We start from the raw sequence: 19761 nt of genomic DNA, 5'->3' as shown, positions 1-19761 counted from the left end.
ATAGACCCTCAGATGCCCCAGCCCCAGGCACCGTATCCCCTATCCCCTCTCCCACCAAGATACTAGATCTCCAGACCCAGGGCCTTTTCTAAGGGGAGGGTGCCCTTGCCTCTCGATAGGCCTGACCAAGGGGCCAGCATACTCTTCATGTAAGGCTCTAGGGCTTGGCTCTCCCCAGGCTGAGCTGGGGGCTGAGGAAGGCTAGCCTGCCACCCTCACGGCTGTCTTTGTGAGTTCCCTGGAGAGGCAGGACCTGCCCGGCATTGTCAGTGTCTGTCTGTGTGGCCCCAGGAGTGGTGGCTCTGGCTCCCAGGGCTCTGGCTCTGACTGCCGTGGGGCGGCCGCTCAGCCATTTGTGATGCTGAACAACTTCTGCGTGAGTGGGGTAGCGAAGGAGTGAATGTCCTGGATGCGCAGCAGCCGCTGGGTGTGCTGGACGTTGTTGCTCCGGAGCTCGGTGAGCAGAGCCATGATCTTCAGGAACAGGAACCTGCCGGCCAGTCAGGGGAAGGGTTGGGGGTGTGGCCCGCCCTGCCCCCACCCACCAGCACTGGGGCCCCTCTGAAATTGAACACATTTGAGGGTTTTCATCTCAGTTTTTCATCTCATCTCACAGGTCAGCCAAGAGACAAGGCTTGGCTGAATTCTTTAAGCTTCCCTTTCAGCCTGCAGATGAGGGGACAGAACAGCCTAGGCCCTGCAGGTATGCACCCACCCTTCCCACTCGCACCTCCTCCTCTGGGCTTGAGTCCCTGTACACAGGGACATCTGTGGGAAAACCAGGCATTGCAGGCACCACGTGAATAGGTGATTCCGGGGGGACATCACTGCCGTGGCTAATGGATGGGGGTCAGGATGGGGTGGAGTAGTTGTGGAGGCACGGGCCGCAGGCAGCAGTCCCTCCCCGGATCTAGCCTGGGATCTGGTGTCTGAGACACACCTCGTGCCTCAGTTTCCCCATGATGCCTCCTGGCTCCGTACAGGGGAGGACTGAGCAAAGCAAGACACGGCCACCCCCAGCATCTCAGGAGGCCAAGCTCAAAAGCCAGCTGCAGCGGAGGCCAAGTAAGGACTTGAGGTTCTATGTTCGCACTAGCACACCCAGTGCTGGCCTTCCCCCGTCCAGCCCGGAACCATGGTACCAGGTCACAGGGCTGCTGAGGCCCAGTGAACGGGGGGTAGCCTCTATCTGGTCAAGCCCTGAGCAGCCTTCCTCCTTCGGGTTGTGACCAGGACTAAGGAGTCTCCTACCCCGTTATCTGTTGTTTGTCCTGGGAGATGGTTAGGTAGTTAGTGCTCAAGGGTGTGGGCTGTAGACTTGGCCCGCAAGGATCCATCTCCAGACCCCACCTGCCTGGGGCGGGACCCGGGTCAGTCTCCCGGAGCCCCCAGTCCCTTACAGGATATGATGGCGCCCACTGCATGGGGCTGTTTTCAAGATGAAAGGTGATGTGCATGTAAAACTGCTTGGCACCAGGGCTGGCTCTTCTCGATAAACAGTAGTTGTTCTAGGTCGACTGGGCAGGAGGCCTCAGTGGAGGTCACAAAGCAGGGTCCCAAAGCCCTGGTAATTAGAGGCTGCCCCAGGAGCAGCTGTGGTCTGTGCCCCCAGAGAGATCCAGAACAGTCGGGGGCCTGGGGGCAGGGCTCACACCCCCTCACACCCTCTCTGCTTGCTGCTCGCCGGTGGGCGGGCCGGGGCCAGTTGCACTTGATGTAGGCCTTCAGGGTAATGGCGAACCACTCCTGCAGCTGGTCCAGCAAGCGGCACTGCCCCACACCCGGGCGGTCTGGTGGGGAGGAGAAGGTGGTACGGTCCCCGCAAGGCCATGGGGGCCGAGACAAGCTTGGTCCATTCCAGAGGGGACAAACTGCCAACCACCTTCCAGAGCCAGGAATTCCCAGGCAAGGAAGTGAGGGGGGCGCTAAGAGGGCTTTGCATCACCCCTCTGACCCTAGGAGAAAACAGCCAGTGTCCCCATCCTGGCTGAGTAGTGAGTGGAGCGCGAGGCCATCAGTTGGAACCTTTCCTAGGGAAGGCAAAGGAGGGGCTTTTGCCTCCCTCGGCTGAAGCTGACGGGGTGTGAGCAAGCCTGGAGAGGTGGGGGAGGGGCATGGGGAAGCCAGGTAGGACGACAGGTGGGGTTATCACCTGGAGAGAAGAGGGAGATGGCCTGCATCAGCACATACTCCTCCTTATGCAGCTGCAGTTTCTTCCGCATGTAGTGGAATTTCAATACGGGCTCCAGCAGAAGCTGCTGGAAGCCACCTGTAGGGTGGGTGCAGGCTGGAGGGGTAAACTTCTCAGGAAGCTGACCCAAGACCCAGACTTCCCTCACCAAGGTCTTTTTTCCCATTGCCCAATCTTATGCCCTGCAATCCCAGGACCCGTGTAACCTGGCGTGGCTCCTCTCCTCCCTCCACGGCTGTTTCCCACCCTCTGCCTGGGCAGACAGGCATCTCTCGGGCACCTGCAGGGTTTCCAGGCAGTAGGACAGCTGACCACACTCCCAGGTCCTGGTTTCTGCGTTGAACATCGTGTTGAATCTCAGCTGGCACAGCTCAAAGGCGTCCGCCTTCAGCAGGGAGATCTGGTCCTCGATGAGCAGGTCCCTGGCAGCAAAGGATAAGGAAGAGATGCCGCTTCCTAGGAAACTGCCGCAGGCCAGCACCCCCTCCCATAATCCAGAATCAGGGCGGGAGGGTGGTGAAGAGGCGAGGGAGGATGGGCTCCTCCCCCTGCGGATTATTGCAGGTGCCTTCAAACTGCCTCCAATCTCTCCCTGTCCCAAGCCAGCAAGCAGATTCCTCCTCCCTGCCGTCTTCCTCTGGTCTCCTGCTACCTTCAGGGACTGTCCACTGCTGATGTAGCTTGGTGTCCAGGCCCTTACAGCCTAGCCCCATCACCTCCAGCTCCCTGCACAGCCACTGACCCCCACAGCCGATGCCTTGGCTCCTGGTCCCTGGCCTCCTGCTTTCTGCCTCGGTTTCCCCACTTGGAATGAGTACCCCTATAGCTTCACTTAAGTAGACTCTGCTAGTCCTTTGGGCCAAGCTGTCCTTGTGCCTCCTAGAGGTCTTTCCAGACTGCAGTCCTTTTGCAAGTGCCAGTCCTCCAGCATGAGTTCCATGCAGCGGGGCTATTTGCTTCCTGCCGTCTGTTTGGGATTTGCTGTTTCTTCTGTTTCTCTCCAGGCAGCCTGGATGCCCTGAGCTCCACCCGTAGCACTGAGCACAGGCCCAGCCACAGTGGATGCCTCTAGTATTCACGGTTAGACTGACACCCCTCCCAACCTGAGAGGGGCCCCCATCTCCCCACTGATGGAGGCATTCCAACTGAAAACCCAGGAGGGAGCTCTTCAGGAGGACCTTTGCCTGGCTTTGTTCTCCTCAGGAGTTCAGTCCCTTCTTTTAGATCCACGGCATTGAGCCACGAATGCCGTGAACTTGATCTTTCCCTCCGTGTGTCCCCGCCGCTGCCCTCACCCCCCGCCCCGCCCAGCTCCCAGCCCAGGACCGGGCAGGGGACCGGCTCTGGAGGCTGTACTCTGCTTCCAAAGCTGGCCCCTCTGATTAGCTGCGATCCCGCGCACGTGCCTTAACCTTGGTTTTCTATCTGTGGAATGAAGGTGAGAGCAACTCCTGCCTCCTGGGGTGGCTGTACCCCAAACTGGTTGTCATGAGAAATGAGTGGCCTCCCACCCTGGTGGTAGGGTCTGGGTCATGAGATGTTGGTGGGGATCTGCCAGGTCTATGCGTGGAAGGGGGCCTTTCTCCCTGCTCCCTTGACCTACTCTGCCGCAATCTGAACCCCACTCCAGCCTGTGGCCACCGTCACCCCAGTAAATAAGTCCTACGTGTCACCCACAGGGCAACCTGTGGGCTCCTGGAAGAGAACCTGCCCTCTGCCTGCGGATGAAATCAGGGCTCCTCATGTGTGATTCAGCTCCACCTGCCCAGGCCTGGCAAAGCCAGTGGCTGACCCCAGGGAAGACACGTCCAGTGCCATCTCCAGCCCTGACAGGCTCCATATTGTGTGGCTGTGGTTACCACCACACCAGAAGGGTCCAGGGTCTCTCATTCACCCCAGTTGCCCAGTGGCTGCTGCCTTCACGCCTAGCTCTGGGGCATCCCGGCCCCTTGTCCTCCCTCTCAGCCTTCTCTGGGCAGCAGACTGCCAGTGACCCCGCGTCTGTTCCTGGCCCTTTCCTTCTTCTCCCTCTGGACTTCCTTCCTTTTCCTTCCAACTCTTCTTTTGCTCTGGAACTGTCAACTTGTGATTCCTGCCCCTTTGCGGGGAAACGGGGAGGGGGATTACTTTCTGAACGTCCACCGTGTATGTGATGAATGCTCTTCCAGATATTCTCTTATTACACACAACGGCCCTGCAAGGTAGGCATTATTAGCCCCTGTCTAGCAGATGAAGAGGCTGAAACACAGGTCAAAGGGCAGGCCACAGTCACAAAGCTAATGAGCCATACAGACAGCGAGGGCTCCGTTCCCCAGCAGGACCAGGTGGCCTGGGGGCAGAGGTAAAGGAGGGTCTTTTGGCACCAACGTCCCCCAAATTCAGAGAAATCTACCCCAGACCATTTGAACCTGTTGGCCATTTCCTGCTCCTTTCCACACCATCCACCCGGCCCCTGGGTCCTACCTGAAATGGAGAGTGACTTTGGCAAAGTTGATGATGCCTTTGAACACGGAGGTTGACGTGTCAGCCACGTGGGGCAACAGGGAAGAGATCTCTTTCCCACTATTGTCGGCTGCGGGCTTGTAGTTCCAGATGCTGCCGTCTTCCCCCCGCAGCTGCAGGGAGGCCTTCACTGAACGTAGATCTTCCCTGATCTTGCACCACTTGGCAGCTTCTTCATTTGACTGAGTCTGCAGAGACTCCGAATCTTGTGGACACGGCTAAGCACCTCTGGCAGCTGGGACATGAGCCGGGAGGGGTAGAGAAGAGAGGAGAGACAGCATATATTCCCCCAAACAGGTTCTGACACAGGCCCCGGACAGGCAGACACAGCCACAGCTGCACCCTGAGTGGCTGCACGGTGGCAGGAGTGTACACCCCACCTCCACACACAGCACTTGTTCCTTCTTTTTGGTCTTCTCCTATCAGGTGGATCTATTAATTCATGGTCCCTCACATCCCTGCCTGGTCAGGGGTGTGTCCCAAGCATCCCTGACCTTGCACTCAGGAAACTCAGAGAAAAGGATCTGGGAGCTAAATATGGAAAGAAACAGACTTTGGAGACCACTGGCTACCAGTTCTCTGAGCTGGACGGGTCACCGAGATACCTGTGAGCACAGGTGGCAGAGGGCACTGGGATCAGACACAGCTACCACTGCTGAGATCACTGGAGTTTATTGATTCAGTAAAACCAGTTCACAAATGTCATGCCCCCTGCAGGTCCTGCCCCTGTCCTCATAAAGCCCTGAACGCCAGCAACCCTGGGGCAACTCAGCTGTCCATCAGTCCATTTATGGCTCAGACTCAATTTCTACCTGCTGTGGAAGGACAGAGCAGAGTTCCTGACCTGAGCATGAGTCAGAATCACCTGAGGGGTCTTGTCAAGGCACAGACTGCTGGGCCCCAACCTCAAAGTTTCTGATTCAGGACATAGGGGACGATCTGAGATTTTGCCTTTCTTACAAGTTCCCAGATGCTGCTGCTGCTGCAAGTCCAGGGGCCACTCTTTGAGAACCGCTGGGAATGAGGTTGGGGTTCTGAGGAGCTAGCGCAGGAGCTGAGCCGTCGCTAAAGCCTCATACCCGGAAATTCTTGAAACGCGTGAAGATGCCATCAGAGGTTTTCACCTGAGCGGTTATCAACTCCCTGATCATCATCCGCTGATCTTCAGTCAGAGCCTTGGCTCCAGGGGGCTGAGTCCCAATCTGTTCTCTCCTCTTCCTCCTGATCAAGGCCCGCTTCTGCTCCACAGCCACGTCAGGCATGATCACTGCAGGGATAGCCAGAAGCAGCCTCAAGTGCCTGCAGGGGCTCGGGCAGCAGCAGCGGATGGGGACATGCTCGTGACAAGAAACCTGCCTTTTTCCATACTCTCAAGGACTCTGGGCTCCTCTGAAGAAACACCTGGGGAAGGACGGGTTCAAGACAACTTCGTGGAGCGATGGGAATTGCTCAGGCTTCTGGATCTTAAGGCACCGACTTGAGTGACGGTTTTGCCACTTTCTAGTGGTGACCTTGACAGGCTCCCTAACCTCTCTTGCCTTCAGTTTCCTTCTTGGTAATCTGGAGTGACAGTGCTCACCTCACACTGCTGCTAGGATCAGACACTGCACAGGAAATGCCTAGTACAGCTCCTGGTACATAATAGTTGTTCAATAAATGCACCCGATTATTCTTTTCTGGTGGAACAGGTACCAACAAGACTCCTCAGAGGCCCCCAAGATCTCTGAGACTCCAAGACCCCAGAGAGCTGGGACTACTGCTTAGCAAGAAATATCGACTCCAGCCACTTCCTATGTAGCCGGTAGCCTTAGGGTCTTCCATGGATTTCTGGGGCCCACTTGTGTGTGCAGAGCAAAGCTGTGGGGATCCTGGCAGGGAGGGGATGGCAGGGACTGCTGGTCTGCAGGAAAGGATCTCTGCCCAAATGCCCAAGGAACTTGGCCCCTGAAAGGCTGCCCAGGGTCTCAGGTCCCTCTGTGACTGATGGAGAGAAATACGCTCTGGAAGCTTCCAGCCTTTTCCCCATGCGCTTTAATCTCAGAGTCCCTGGGAGCACAGTTATACCAAAGCTGGACAGGGGAAATGAGAACCCCCCTGTCACTGGCGGCACACATTTCCTCGGAGGACGCCGGGTCTGGGCAGCTGGTGGAAGGCGGGGGGTCATAGCACACCACGCGTCTCCAGCTTCCCGTCTCCAATTCACCGCCCCCAATTTGCCTTAAACAACTATGAAGGGAACAAAATGAATCACACAAGCGCAACAGAGGGGTGAGGCGGGCACGAACCTGGCCAGAGAGAACCTGGCCTCCCAGAGCAGAGAGCGCAGACGCGCTCCACCCCTCCACCCCTGGGAGGCAGCTGGCCTCAGGCCGACGCCCGCCCGTCTGCGCACGCGCTTGCACACATCCCGCGGCTGCGCACGCGCCCGCACACATCCTGCGGCCTGAGCCTGCTCGGGCTCACGTGCACACGCCCGCCTGCGCGGCCTGTGCTGTCTTTCCTGCAGCCGCTCTCCAGGAACTTGCGCAGGCGACAGACGGCAGGCCCGGCACTGCCGCCGAGTCTTCCGGGTGATCTCGTAGGTGCCTTCTGGACAGGGCACCAGAGCTGGGCGTTGCGTTTCATGGCTGTGCTGCTAGAGGACAAAGAGCAAGAGGTAGGCCGCGTGGGGCACTGGCTCCCAGTCCCCTCCCGACACGGACACTAGTCACACCCTCTGTGGGCCCTGCCTTTGCCTCTGAGTTGCGTCGGGGCCACAGGAGGGGTACAGGCGGACGCTCTTCAGGCGTCTGTCGGTGGGTGCTGGGCCCCGGAGCCGGCTGGAGGAGGGGAGCGGGGGAGGAGACTGTCCTGCAACATTCATGCGGGAGGTGGGCACTGCTTCCAACAGGGCCTGCACCAGAGCCGCTTTCTGGGATGTTTCAGCGCCAGGCCGAGCCTCGGTCTTTCCCGCACCCTGCCCTCTTCCCCCTCACTCCCAGGCGCCTCCAGGTTTCTGTGGAGGCGGCCTCTTCCAGGATTTCTCCTTCTTGGAAGAGGGAGCTGGAGGAAACCTGTCCCCAGGAGTATAGAAGCTCCCTGCCTTCCCCAGTCCCCATTCTGGACTGGGGGGTCAGGGGCAGCCAGAGGACCGGGTAGACTATGGAAAGCTTTCTACCTCACTGGACAAAGCCTTCCCCTTGGAAAAGCAGATTCTCCTAATGGACCTAGGGGAACAGAGAGGTTCAGAGGCCCGTAATAGTGGGGTGAGCGCGCACTGCACCCACACGTCCCCGCACAGCTGTGCCAGGAGGGAGACAAGGGGGTAGATGCTTTTTAGAGATCTTAACCGTCTTATGGCCTAACCCGTGTCTCAGTCCAGCTAAGTGTCTACACATGCTGTGTGCGCAGAACTCCCAGCAGAGCCCCGTCAACACACAGGAGCATGACAGAAAATACAATGGTGGTTGGTTTAATTAGTAAGTTTGGGGGAGGTTTGTTACTTGGGAAGAGATCATGGAAACAGACGGCCTGGAGCTTTGCTAGATGTCGATCTGGACTGGGGTCGATGGGGTGCCAGCCAACACCCCCAGTCTTGATCCTATTCCACTCTTATATCAGCCCTTCTTACAGAACGATGCCCTGTGGGCAGGAAAATGACAGTGACTAGGTGACTGGTATGTGCCAGCCACATCTCTCTTTCATGTGAATTTAATAAGACCAGTTAGCGGTGCAGTTTCAATTCATTCCAGCTGTATTTACTCTGAGGTTTGCACCTGTTCCTCACTGCTTGGGAATGTGTGAAATCTAGCCAGCAGAGGGTGGAAATGATCGCCTCTTAAATTTCATGAAAGTAAAATACTTCTTCAGGGAGGCCTTTGCAAAAATAATTAATTGTAAAATCCAGTATTTAGTCTGAATACCAAAGATGGGGTAAATTCTCAGCAAGGAAGAGCCATCAATAAATGAATGAATAAATTAATAAACAGTGTTTGTATGTGACTGGGGCTTGCTGCCCTGAGTGCACACATCCTCACCCCCTCTGTGGGCGAGTGATTAGTTGACATGGCTTAGCTACTAGGAGGTGGAGCCAGAATTTGAACCCATGTCAGTCGGACTCCAAAACCTGTGTTCTTTTTTTTTTTAATTAATATTTATTTATTATTTGGCTGCATTGGGTCTTTGTTGCTGTGCAGGCTTTCTCTAGTTGCGGCGAGCAGGGGCTACTTTTCATTGCAGTACGCAGGCTTCTCATTGCGGTGGCTTCTCTTGTGGAGCACGGGCTCTAGGTGCGCGGGCTTCAGTAGTTGTGGCGCGAGGGTCAGCAGTTGTGGCTTGCGGGCTCTAGAGCGCAGGCTCAGTAGTTGTGGCGCACGGGCTTAGTTGCTCCGCCGCATGTGGGATCTTCCCAGACCAGGGCTCGAACCCATGTCCCCTGCATTGGCGGGTGGATTCTTAACCACTGCACCACCAGGGAAGTCCCAAGACCGGTGTTCTTAATTCAACATTGTGCTGCATCCTTCACAAGATGCGTTTCTGAGTGGGTAAACCATTTATTAAACCTCCTTCGTTTCTGTGCGGACTTGTTCCTAGGCAGTTCATTTCACACAGAGCCCTCCATGTCATGTGAGTCCTTTGGGGTAGCTCTCTGTTCTTGGGCAGAAAGTGATTCCCTAAGGTCCTCAATTCTTGCCATCTCAATGCTGGTTACAGCAGAAGGGACCAAGGAACTTTGCTGTCACTCCAGCCACATCCAGAGGCATCTGGCCCTGCACCCTCTGGAGAGCTGCGGGTCCTCCCTGTCACAGAGGAGCATGTGTCAGTCCACTGGCTCTCTTGAGCAGTTCCAGGGAGGCTCCATCTGTGTTCCACATCCTTCACTTTCTAAGCAGAGGCTCATGTGAGCAGATGGCCATACCACTAAAAGGACCTGCAGTTTTTCTGGGGCTGATGCGGCCTGTTTTCTGCAGATTCAGTGGTTCTTAGCCTTTGTATTTTCCTCATTGTTTATGTTGGAGCTTTTTCTTTTGTTTCTCACCAGCCAGGGCCTTTTACTAAGCCCTTTAAAAAAAAAACAGCTTTGGCAAAGGACCTTTGGAGAGCTTTGGGGTGGCTGCACATTCAGGATGGTTCCACAGTGTGTGCTGCCTAAGAAATCATTGACATTGTTGAAGGCTCAGTCCTGGGTGCATGCAGCAGTGGCCTGACCAGGCTGATGTAAATAAATGCAGTAACTTCATTTGCTAAAGTCCCAGGTCTCCTATTAAATTAGGGAGAAGGGAGGTCTTCCATGAATGACATACATGGGGGTACACATGGGAATGACTAACTGTGACCAAACAGGACCCAGCTGTCCTACTGTCACCTGGAGGTCAGAGGACTTTGGATTTTGCTCCCTGGGGCTGGAGATATGGCAGGTACTGTCCTGCTTTCACTGTCAAGAGGGCCTAGCCCCTGCCACTGGCCTTTGACTCTCTCTACTCACTAACTTCTCTGGTGCTAAGGCTCCTCATAAATAAATGGAACCTGCTGGAAGAGGCCAACATGGCCTTCAGCATGAAAAGGAAGAGGAGAGTGTGCCTTTCTGGGGATGTTACCAGCTGATCTGTGTCCATCCACGGGCTGATCTGGCAGGGAGAGAAGTGGAGGAGGAACTGTAGAGGCACGTGTCCCTCAGAAGTCGGCCCAGAGGGAACCACTGTGGGTGGAGAGCGTGCTGTTCAGGGAGAAGATTCCAACTTGGGGAGAAAGAAAGGAAGGAGAGTGGTGCATACCGAGACCAGAGGATAAGGGGGCAAATTCTAAAGAAAATGTGAATTGTTTCTGCAGTAGAGGGAACAAGGATCCCGGGGGCGGGGCTGGGGGGGGTGGGGGGGGAGAGCAGAAGAGAGGAACGGAGTGGGGAGGGAGGGGAGAAAGGAGAGTAGCACAGGGTGCTACTTTCATGGGTGAAAAGGGAGCAAGGAAAGGACTGCAGAGGCATCCTCGAGGATGGGAACTAGATGGAACCCAGGGGTGAGCTGGGAGCTGCAGAGAAGGAGGACAGGTTACAGGAGGCTCACAAAGGGAGCCTGGTGCTGCGAGCGGACTCAGCAATTTCAGGTTCCTAAACTAGGCTGAATGAGACCCTGCTTCAGGACCCGGGATTTCCTGTTGCTCAGGGGATTAGGCTGTGAGATGCAGCACCCTCAGCATGAATGATACGGGATAGGTGGCTGATCTCGACTCCAGACTAGAAAACATCAGAAAAATGTGTGACATGCACGCTCCTCTACTACAGAAGGAACGTGTGAAAGGGAAGGAGTAGAAGGAAGGTGCTGGGAAGACTGCCTGGGGGTGGAAACAGGAGGATGGGAAGCCATCAACTAGTAACCTTTGGAGTCAGGTATTTAGAGACCACCGGAACGGTGCTGTGGCTACATCCAGGCCAACGGGCCAGAAATCAGGTATTGACATGGGAATTGGTTGGCTTTAGGTACAAGAAAGAAGATGCCCAGTGAGAGGTCCAAGGTGCTGCCTGTTAGGTTTTGAAATTTAGCAGAGATGTCATTCTGGGCAGCCCTAAGGGCCTGTCCATGTGCTGCATTTACTGGGAAAGTGACTCTCCAGGGCCCAGACAGAAGGAGGGTCACTGTGAGACACCAGTCAGCTCCACTTAGCACTCCCTGGCTCCCCTGCTGGCCTGTGAGCCCACGGGTCACCCACCCCGGCCAGCAGCAGACTCTCTCCCCAGCTGGCGGTGGGAGAGATTTCATCAAGTTTCCAGTTGAGTCAGTGGGTGAGTAGAGGTGCCCATGTGTCGGCTTATGTGGGGTCTGAGGCTTATACAATTGGAGGAGTCTTCTTTACAAAAAAAGAGTACAAGGTTGAAAATACATAATTAGGTAACAAAGAGAATATGTATTTGTGAGAAAGAATGAGAAGAGAAATCACAATAAATAACAAATACTAAAAAGGACAAGTAGCAAACATCATGAAATGCAGAAAAATAGCCTAATATTTTAATTAATTAACTTCCTGACACTCCTCTATGATAGCTTGATTGTCTCCTTGTGGGAGACAGAATAATGGCCCCCAAAGACATCCATATCCTAATCCCCAGAACATGTGAATATATTTCCTTATATTGGCAAAAGGGTCTTTGCAGCTGTGATTGAGGTTACAGACCTTGAGACAGGGAATTAGTTACCCGGAGTTACCCAGGTGGGCTCCATCTAATTACCAGAGTTCTTAAAAGGCTTTCCTGGGTTTATTCAGAGAAAGAGATATGATGATATACAGACTGCCAACAAACACATGAAAGAATGCTCAACATCATTAATTATTAGAGAAATGCAAATCAAAACTACAATGAGATATCATCTCACACCAGTCAGAATGGCCATCATCAAAAAATCAGGAAACAATAAATGCTGGAGAGGGTGTGGAGAAAAGGGAACCCTCTTGCACTGCTGGTGGGAATGTGAATTGGTACAGCCACTATGGAGAACAGTATGGAGGTTCCTTAAAAAAGTACAAATAGAACTACCATATGACCCAGCAATCCCACTACTGGGCATATACCCTGAGAAAACCATAATTCAAAAAGAGTCATGTACCAAACTGTTCATTGCAGCTCTATTTACAATAGCCCGGAGATGGAAGCAACCTAAGTGTCCATAATCGGATGAACGGATAAAGAAGATGTGGCACATATATACAATGGAATATTACTCAGCCATAAAAAGAAATGAAATTGAGTTATTTGTAGTGAGGTGGATGGACCTAGAGTCTGTCATACAGAGTGAAGTAAGTCAGAAAGAGAAAGACAAATACCGTATGCTAACACATATATATGGAATCTAAGAAAAAAACAAAAAATGTCATGAAGAACCTAGGGGTAAGATGGGAATAAAGACACAGACCTACTAGAGAATGGACTTGAGGATATGGGGAGGGGAAGGGTAAGCTGTGACAAAGTGAGAGAGTGGCATGGACATATATACACTACCAAACGTAAAATCGATAGCTAGTGGGAAGCAGCTGCATAGCGCAGGGAGATCAACTTGGTGCTTTTTGACCACCGAGTGGGGTGGGATAGGGAGGGTAGGAGGGAGACGCAAGAGGGAGGGGATATGGGGATATATGTGTACATATAGCTGATTCACTGTGTTAAACAGCAGAAACTAACACACCATCGTACAGCAGTTATACTCCAATAAAGATGATAAAAAAAAAGAACCCCAAATGGCTCACATTTGGCTTCTGAGCCGTAGTTTGCGAACCCGTTGTTTAGACTAAGTTTATTATATAACTAAAATGTATTTTAAATAAGTGCTTTTGTTGTATGGGAAAATAATCTTTTGTATTAACCAACTAATTCAATAAGCTGTAGCCTCTGGGGCCTTGCTTAGAATATTTTAGACTCTGGCCATATCTATAGAGACCAAACACCCATCCCAGTGGAGATAATCCATTTACCTTGGCCATCTTGGTGGTGACCATCGGCCTTCCCAGCAGCAGAGTCGCACAGCCATCCGTGGGATGGCGGGGATAGTGCCTGCCACACGTGACTCACTGAGTCAAGGTTCAGTGGCCTCAGAGGTGACTCCTGACCGTCCCCAGATGTGGACTTGCCTTAAAGCAAAGTCTCTGGCCATAGGCTCAGCCAGGCTGGGCTGTGAGGTGGGGAGGAGGGCTTGGTGGTGCTGACACCTGTAGGAGAGGCTCGGTTCTATGGGACAAGGTGCCTCTCCTGGCAAGTGGAGACAGAAAACTCACTGGGGCAAAGCCAGCGCAGCCCCAGGGCTGTGCAGTGTGTGGCAGGCCTAGGAGGGACCCCTCACTGAGGACTTGAGGCCCTGTGACTGTCACGCTGCTTTGTCTCAGCCGTGGTCCCAGGGTCTGCCAACGCTAATTCAGCAGGCTGAGCGGAACCAGGGCTGGGATGCTCCCACTGTCTAGCTCCCACAGTCCCCGACCTTCTGGGTCAGGAGGCTCCAGCTGCAACAGAGAGTGGGCTGAGTGTATGTATGACTCACGGCGGTTCATTACGGTTGAGGTTTCCACTGTGATTATTTCTCTAGGAGGCAAGTGCAGGATCAGGAAGCATTATGAATGAGACTCAGTATAAGTGATTCCTTTCATGATTTTTTCCACCTTAGAAATGTGGAGAGCAGCAAGGCCAACACATACACATCCCACAGCGATGTTGACCTCAAACTTAAGATACATTTGTGTTGTTCCCACACTTTCACATGGAACTGGGGGCAGCAGCAAAAGAGAAAGAAAAACCATACCTGTTAGGTGGTAACTTCTTTGCTGTGACTTCTCCTTTGAGGTCCACTTTGAACAATCAGGAATAAAGGATCAATCAAACACCAATATCCCTGAAGTAGTTGCCTTGTTAAAGACTGGAGCATTAGCTTAATCTTTTGCTTTTCACAGGAGTGAACAAACACTTCACTTGGGTGAGAGGCTGCCTCTCTTGTCAGGGCAGTGCTTCCTCTTCCCTGTGCTGTAGTCATAAGTTATTATTTCCCAGGATCTGAGCCAATCTTGTCTGTCACCCACATTTCAGTCCAGGTCAGAGGGAGGCTGTAAGTGCCCCCCATCTGGCACTACTAAGTCCCAAGTCCAGTACTTGAACTTGCAAGTGACCAGATTACCGTATTTACTCTCATTATGTGCCCCTGACTTTTTCTCTGGGATGTCTTCACTGTAAAACACAGGAGAAGGGGAGGAATGTTGCTAGTATCTGCTTTGTCTAATTAGTTCTGAGCAAATTTCATGTATCTGAGGGGCTCTGCACTTTAGCCCCCGGGGCAAAGTTAATTCGAACTTAGATCTCCAGACACTTCTTTCCTTTGTCTGAGCCACCTTCCTGGATAGGGTTACTTACTTGAAACTGCATGTTTGTGTAAGAGAGAGACAAGCACGGCAGGGAGAGGGAAAGAGTCTGAGATGAGGGGTCTGAGCACAGCTCACAAGAGTGTGATCTGTGGCTCAGACCTCAGGACGCTGGCTGACCAGGAGCAGGGAGCATGGACCATGGGGAAAGGTTCTCAGGGTTCTTTCCTCCACCAGGCCCTGCCAGCAGCCAGCAGCCCCTCATTCGTCAGCCTAATCCTTTGGGTTCCCAGCAGCAGCTGCTGATGGCTGTTCTAGCTCTCGAGGGAAAAGAGGAGACAGAAGCCCAAAGTGGTGAGTTTCACAGGATATGTTTCTCCCACTTGCTCTGTTCTTAAGGATGCTTTATGGCAGATGTAGGGAGTGGGCTAGATACATGTTTCAGACAACAGTAAGAGGGTTCTGACCTCGAAGAGGGAGGGGGAGAGGAAGGGGAGAAGAACTGTTGATTAGATGGTGGTGGGGGGGGGGGATGCGGGGGAGAGAACTAGGGATTCCCAAAAAATTATTGTGGCAATCTTCGTGTGAAAATTTCAGATTCCTTACACTTATTTCCTGATTTAAATTGTTTTTGTTTTGAATTCATGTCTTAATCCAGCCCTCCTGATGAGAAGAGCAAGAATATCTACGTATGGTTTTTGTTTGGTTGGTCTTTAGTTAAATTGGTTTGTCTCTTCTACTCAGTTTGCCCCTCCCAGGGGATAAGGAGGATTTGAGTCTGGGACTTCCTAGGGGTCAACATTTCTCAAGTGCTTGCTTGCTTTGCTCCTCCCAGCCAAGCGCAGAGAATAGGGCAGCTCACACAGCCCACTGCAAGAGATCTGCAGCAGCAGTGGTGACTGGGACCCCTGGGCATGGAGCTCTTTTCTTTCAGTCAAGATTCTGACTGTCCACGGGGGATTCTGCTAAGACTGGGAAGCACTGAATTATACATCCCACTGGTTGGGAGGTTGACTTGGGCCTTGGACAGGAAGAACCTAGAATAAGTGAAATACTGGATCCTGGTCCCAATGGAAGCAGCTTCTCTAGTGTGCCCTGGGGGCTGCATGCTGGGCCCCGTGGCACCTCTGGTACCCTGATAAGCTATGACCAGAAGGTCATGACCACAACCACATGGGGTTGGAAGGCTGAAAATGGTTAGGAACTAATCCCGGGAGACTTTATTTCCACGATTCAAAGTAGGTCTTTCTGGGAGCTAAGGAGATAATTAGGGCAGTGAAAATAATCTTGTAGGACACTGTAATGGTAGGTACATGTCATTATACATTTATCCAAACCCATAGAATGTACACCACCAAGAGTGAACTCTGACATAAACCCTGGACTCTGGGTGATTATGATGTGTCAATGTAGGTTCATTGATTGTAACAAATGTCCAGTTGTTACCGGGTCCAAGCTCGCTCCGCTGGCTGCACAGCAGGCCAATAAATCGGAGACGAGGTGTTGAGGTGAGGAGTACAACTTCGTTCAGAAAGCCAGCAGACGGAGAAGATGGCAGACTAATGTCTCAAAGTAACCATCTTGTCGGGGGTCTGGATGCAGTTTCTTTTATAGCATAGAGAAGGGGAGGAAATGAGGAAGTAAAGTAAAAAGGCCATAAGTTTTGCAAATATCCCCTGGAATGGCCAGCCTCGGGGAGGGAATGTGTTAATTTCTTCTTTCTTGCAGCCATCCACAGGTGGACAGGGTCAGGATGCCTCCCTGAAGGAAGGCACTTTGGTTTAACATTCAGGCAGAGGGGTAGGGTTCCCTGAGGCAGGCCATTGTGTATAGACAGTATCATTTTAGTGAACAAAAGCAATGGGGAGCAAAGGTTAAAGTAGAAGAAACAGATCCAACATGGAGTCAGATTTGGCTCTTCCCTGTTACACCATTTTGGTGGGAGCCTGTGCAAGTGGGGGTCAGAGAGTATATGTGGACTCTGTACCTTTCTTTCAGTTTTGCTGTGACACTAAAACTGCTCTAAAAAAAACCGAAACTAAAACTGCTCTAAAAAAAACCAAAGTCTTAAAAAAAGAAGTAGGCCCTTTTGTAAAGACAGGCATTTCTGTGTCCAGGAGAAAAAGGCAGATCCCAGCTCAGGTAAGGCAGCTTGCCAGAAGTCCTTGGGTCATGGGTAAAATACATAGTTTTCATCTCTCAGTCCTTCCTGGCTCACAAGGGCCTGGTCTTAGCTCTCTTATAAAAATAGCAAATTATTTACAGTAAGGAACAGGGAACTAAGAACAGGTAATAAAACCACTGAGGCAAAGAAACTGTTCTCAGGTTTCTGCAGGGATCTTCTGGATCCCTTTTCCTTTGGGTCTCTTGTGTGGTCAGAAGACAGGAAAAAGGCTGCAGGACTGCCAGGCCTCTTGAGTCTATAAGGGCAGTTTTAACTTTAGGCACAGCTCTAAGCTAAGAAACACCCAGAAAGTACACTCTTGTTATTAAGAACAGCACACTGATGTCCCCAGATGAGTCAGCTTCAAGCACAGCTGAAAAGTAGGAGAAGTTTTGAGTCCCCGACCTATATTCTACTCTTTTGCAGCAACCAGAAATGTGGAGCTCTTAAGCTGCTGGTAACAGAAAAGCATATATGATAAACCTAGGGAGTTTCCTTAGTGTGAATCCACTTAATGTTTTACCTCCCTCTGAGGAATATTTGTATTTTAAAGAAGAACAGAGAGAGTCAACTAAAGGAGTAATGTGTGGACAGGGAATGTTGCTCACCATCCCAGGTCTACAAGGATCAAGCCATGAGCCACTGTAGCAGTGCCCCCTGAGGGGAATTCAGGATGGAGAAAGATAGCAAACATCCTGTGCCTTGGACACTGGCTCTTGACAGTTAAGATGCATATCTAAGGAATAATTTCAATGAGTCTAGACTCTTGCATCTTCCCATACATAGAAAAGCACTAAAATCATTAACTTGAGATGTCTGTTCTTTGTGATTCACAGTAATCTTTTGATGTTCGACCACATGTTTGTTTTGTTTTGTTTTTCCAGCCCCCAAACTCCTATATATCCTGGCTCCTCACTTACCTCTTCAGAGTAGTTTCTCGGAGCATCTGAGAGGCCATCTCCCAGGATATAGTCCTCAGTAAGATCCCCGAATAAAACTTTTTCACTAATGGTATAAATTCAGGTCGAGCCTGAGGAAAATAGATGTTTATCAACTAGACAGGTATCCTTCTCAAAATCTCTTAGGATTCCCCCGGGGTGTACTCTAGGAGACCCCTGGAACAGGGGGCAGCCAGGGCAGGACACATGGAGGTGCAGCTCTGACCCACGTGAGGCAATCCTAGAGGCACCCTCTTCCTTTTTGTCCTTGGGTGGAGATAGAAAAGACCCAAGAAGACAAGGAATAGGAACCTTCTCTTTGAATGTGGTCCCATTTTTCATAAGTGGGAGCAGTGCCAAGAATCTTTCTTTCCTAGAAATGGCAGGTTTCAGCAACTGGGGGAGCTACTAAAATTGAGTTTCAGCTGTTCCAGACCCTATAATTGCTCCAAGGCACCATCAGTCATACTTGTGGTTGTGGAGCCGAATGCAGCCTCTGTACTCTGACACTGAATTAAATCTCAGAGACAGAGTTTGGGGTGAAGTAGAAAAGAATAGCCTTATTGCTTTGCCAGGCAAAGGGGGCCACAGTGGGCTAATGCCCTCAAAACTCTTGTGTCCCCACCTGGAGGGGGTAGTGAGGAGTTTTATAGTAATGGTTCAAAGAGGGCGTGGTCAGCTCGTGGACATTCTTCTGATTGGTTGGTGGTGAGGTAAGTGGGAGGCAGCATCATCATCCTTCTGGTTCCAAACGGTCTAATGTGCTTGTGGGCAGCATACTGTTAACTTCTCCCACCTGGTGGGGCTTGCGTATCTGCACAACAGCTCAAAGATATTGTTATGTATATCCCCTGAGGGGGGACCAGGACCTTGCCCCAAGGCTGCACTGTTGTTCCTCTTGACTGCTCCTCCCTTGTCTCTGCATCTCCTCCCTTCCCTAATTAGCATCTGTTTGAACCTGCCTGTTGCAACTCAGGGGAGGTCAAGGAGGCTGAATGAAGCCTATTTCCTGTAATTAAGAAATGGGGGACACAGAAAGGCTTTTGTGGCCAGGAGCCCCACAAGTCCTGCTCAGTATCAGTTGAGCCCCAGTATCTCTCCTCTCAGAGTCTTGGAACACTGGTTTCCCCTCATTCATGAATTATATTGCAGAATGTGATACCTGTGTCTATTTTTGCTACTAGGTTATAATCTCCGTGAGGGCAGCTGTTTTGTATCACCTGTACCACATTCATTTGGTGAATGCTCTGTTCAGTTCAATATTTCTTTTAAAGATGGTCTTTCCTAACACTGCTTTAATAAAGTTCTGTTTTGATTGAAAAGGAGAAAGAAAAATCAGCTCACAACCACCTTGAAAGAATCTTCCTGGGGCTTCCCTGGTGGCGCAGTGGTTGAGAGTCCACCTGCCGATGCAGGGGACACGGGTTCGTGCCCCGGTCCGGGAAGATCCCACATGCCGCGGAGCGGCTGAGGCCATAACAGTGAGAGGCCCGCGTACCGAAGGAAAAAAAAAAAAAAGAATCTTCCTTGCAGCTCACGATAGCATTGAACGAAACTCATGCTTACTTTTAATTTATTATTAAATGAATTAATATTTAAATGAGTAAAATCTTAAATTTTAAGTTTTTAAAACTTACGTACACAATGATGGCAAAAGTCATGATAGAGATAAATTATATTTTGACAGTAAAGAAATACTTGGGTATTAAATATATATGGAATTACCTAAAAACTAAGATATGATTTGGACTTTTAAATTTATTTTTAAATAAATCACTATAATATATAAGAGGGATAAAGGAATTGAGGAAAGAATGTGAAAATCTGGAATCTGATAACACAACAGTGCCTCTTTCTGGCAATATTAATGACAATGACCTTCTCTCAACAGCTGTAGTTAGTTTCCTTTAGTCCTTGTCCTTGGTTTTCTTTTATTCTTTGAGTATATTTAAAACAGTTTTTTAAAAGTTTTTGTCTAGTAAGTTCAATATCTGAGCTTCCTCATGGACAGTTTTGTCAATTCTTTCTTTTTTCCTTTGAATGGATCATACTTTACCGCTTCTTTGTATGCTCTGTGATTTTTTGTTGTTGCTGAAAATTTGACATTCAAATATTATAATGTGTTAACTCTGGAATCCAGATTCTTCCTGTCCCCCTGG

At 51.2% G+C, this 19761-nt stretch overlaps 1 protein-coding gene across 1 annotated transcript; it reads right to left on the bottom strand.

The window, feature by feature from the left end:
• Positions 1-345: 345 nt before the first annotated feature.
• Positions 346-7201, bottom strand: NR1I2 (nuclear receptor subfamily 1 group I member 2). Its single transcript, XM_060009903.1, has 8 exons — positions 7186-7201; positions 5773-5960; positions 5247-5277; positions 4655-4898; positions 2480-2613; positions 2153-2278; positions 1685-1790; positions 346-490 (listed from the first exon to the last, which is right to left on the bottom strand). Coding segments are annotated over exons 1-8 (975 nt in total). The 5' UTR covers positions 7187-7201.
• Positions 7202-19761: the final 12560 nt, after the last annotated feature.

This window comes from Delphinus delphis, chromosome 4 (assembly GCF_949987515.2).
Source record: "Delphinus delphis chromosome 4, mDelDel1.2, whole genome shotgun sequence".
In the NCBI taxonomy this organism is placed as follows: domain Eukaryota; kingdom Metazoa; phylum Chordata; class Mammalia; order Artiodactyla; family Delphinidae; genus Delphinus; species Delphinus delphis.
The sequence above is the reverse complement of the archived record's forward strand: the minus strand, read 5'-3'. Positions and strand labels throughout refer to the sequence as shown.

Coding starts and splice junctions, on each gene's coding strand:
- NR1I2 (XM_060009903.1), bottom strand. Junction 4,899..5,246: donor GGTAGCCAGTGGTCTCCAAA/GTCTGTTTCTTT, acceptor CGTGTCCACAAG/ATTCGGAGTCTCTGCAGACT. Junction 2,614..4,654: donor AAAGTCACTCTCCATTTCAG/GTAGGACCCAGG, acceptor CTTTGCTGCCAG/GGACCTGCTCATCGAGGACC.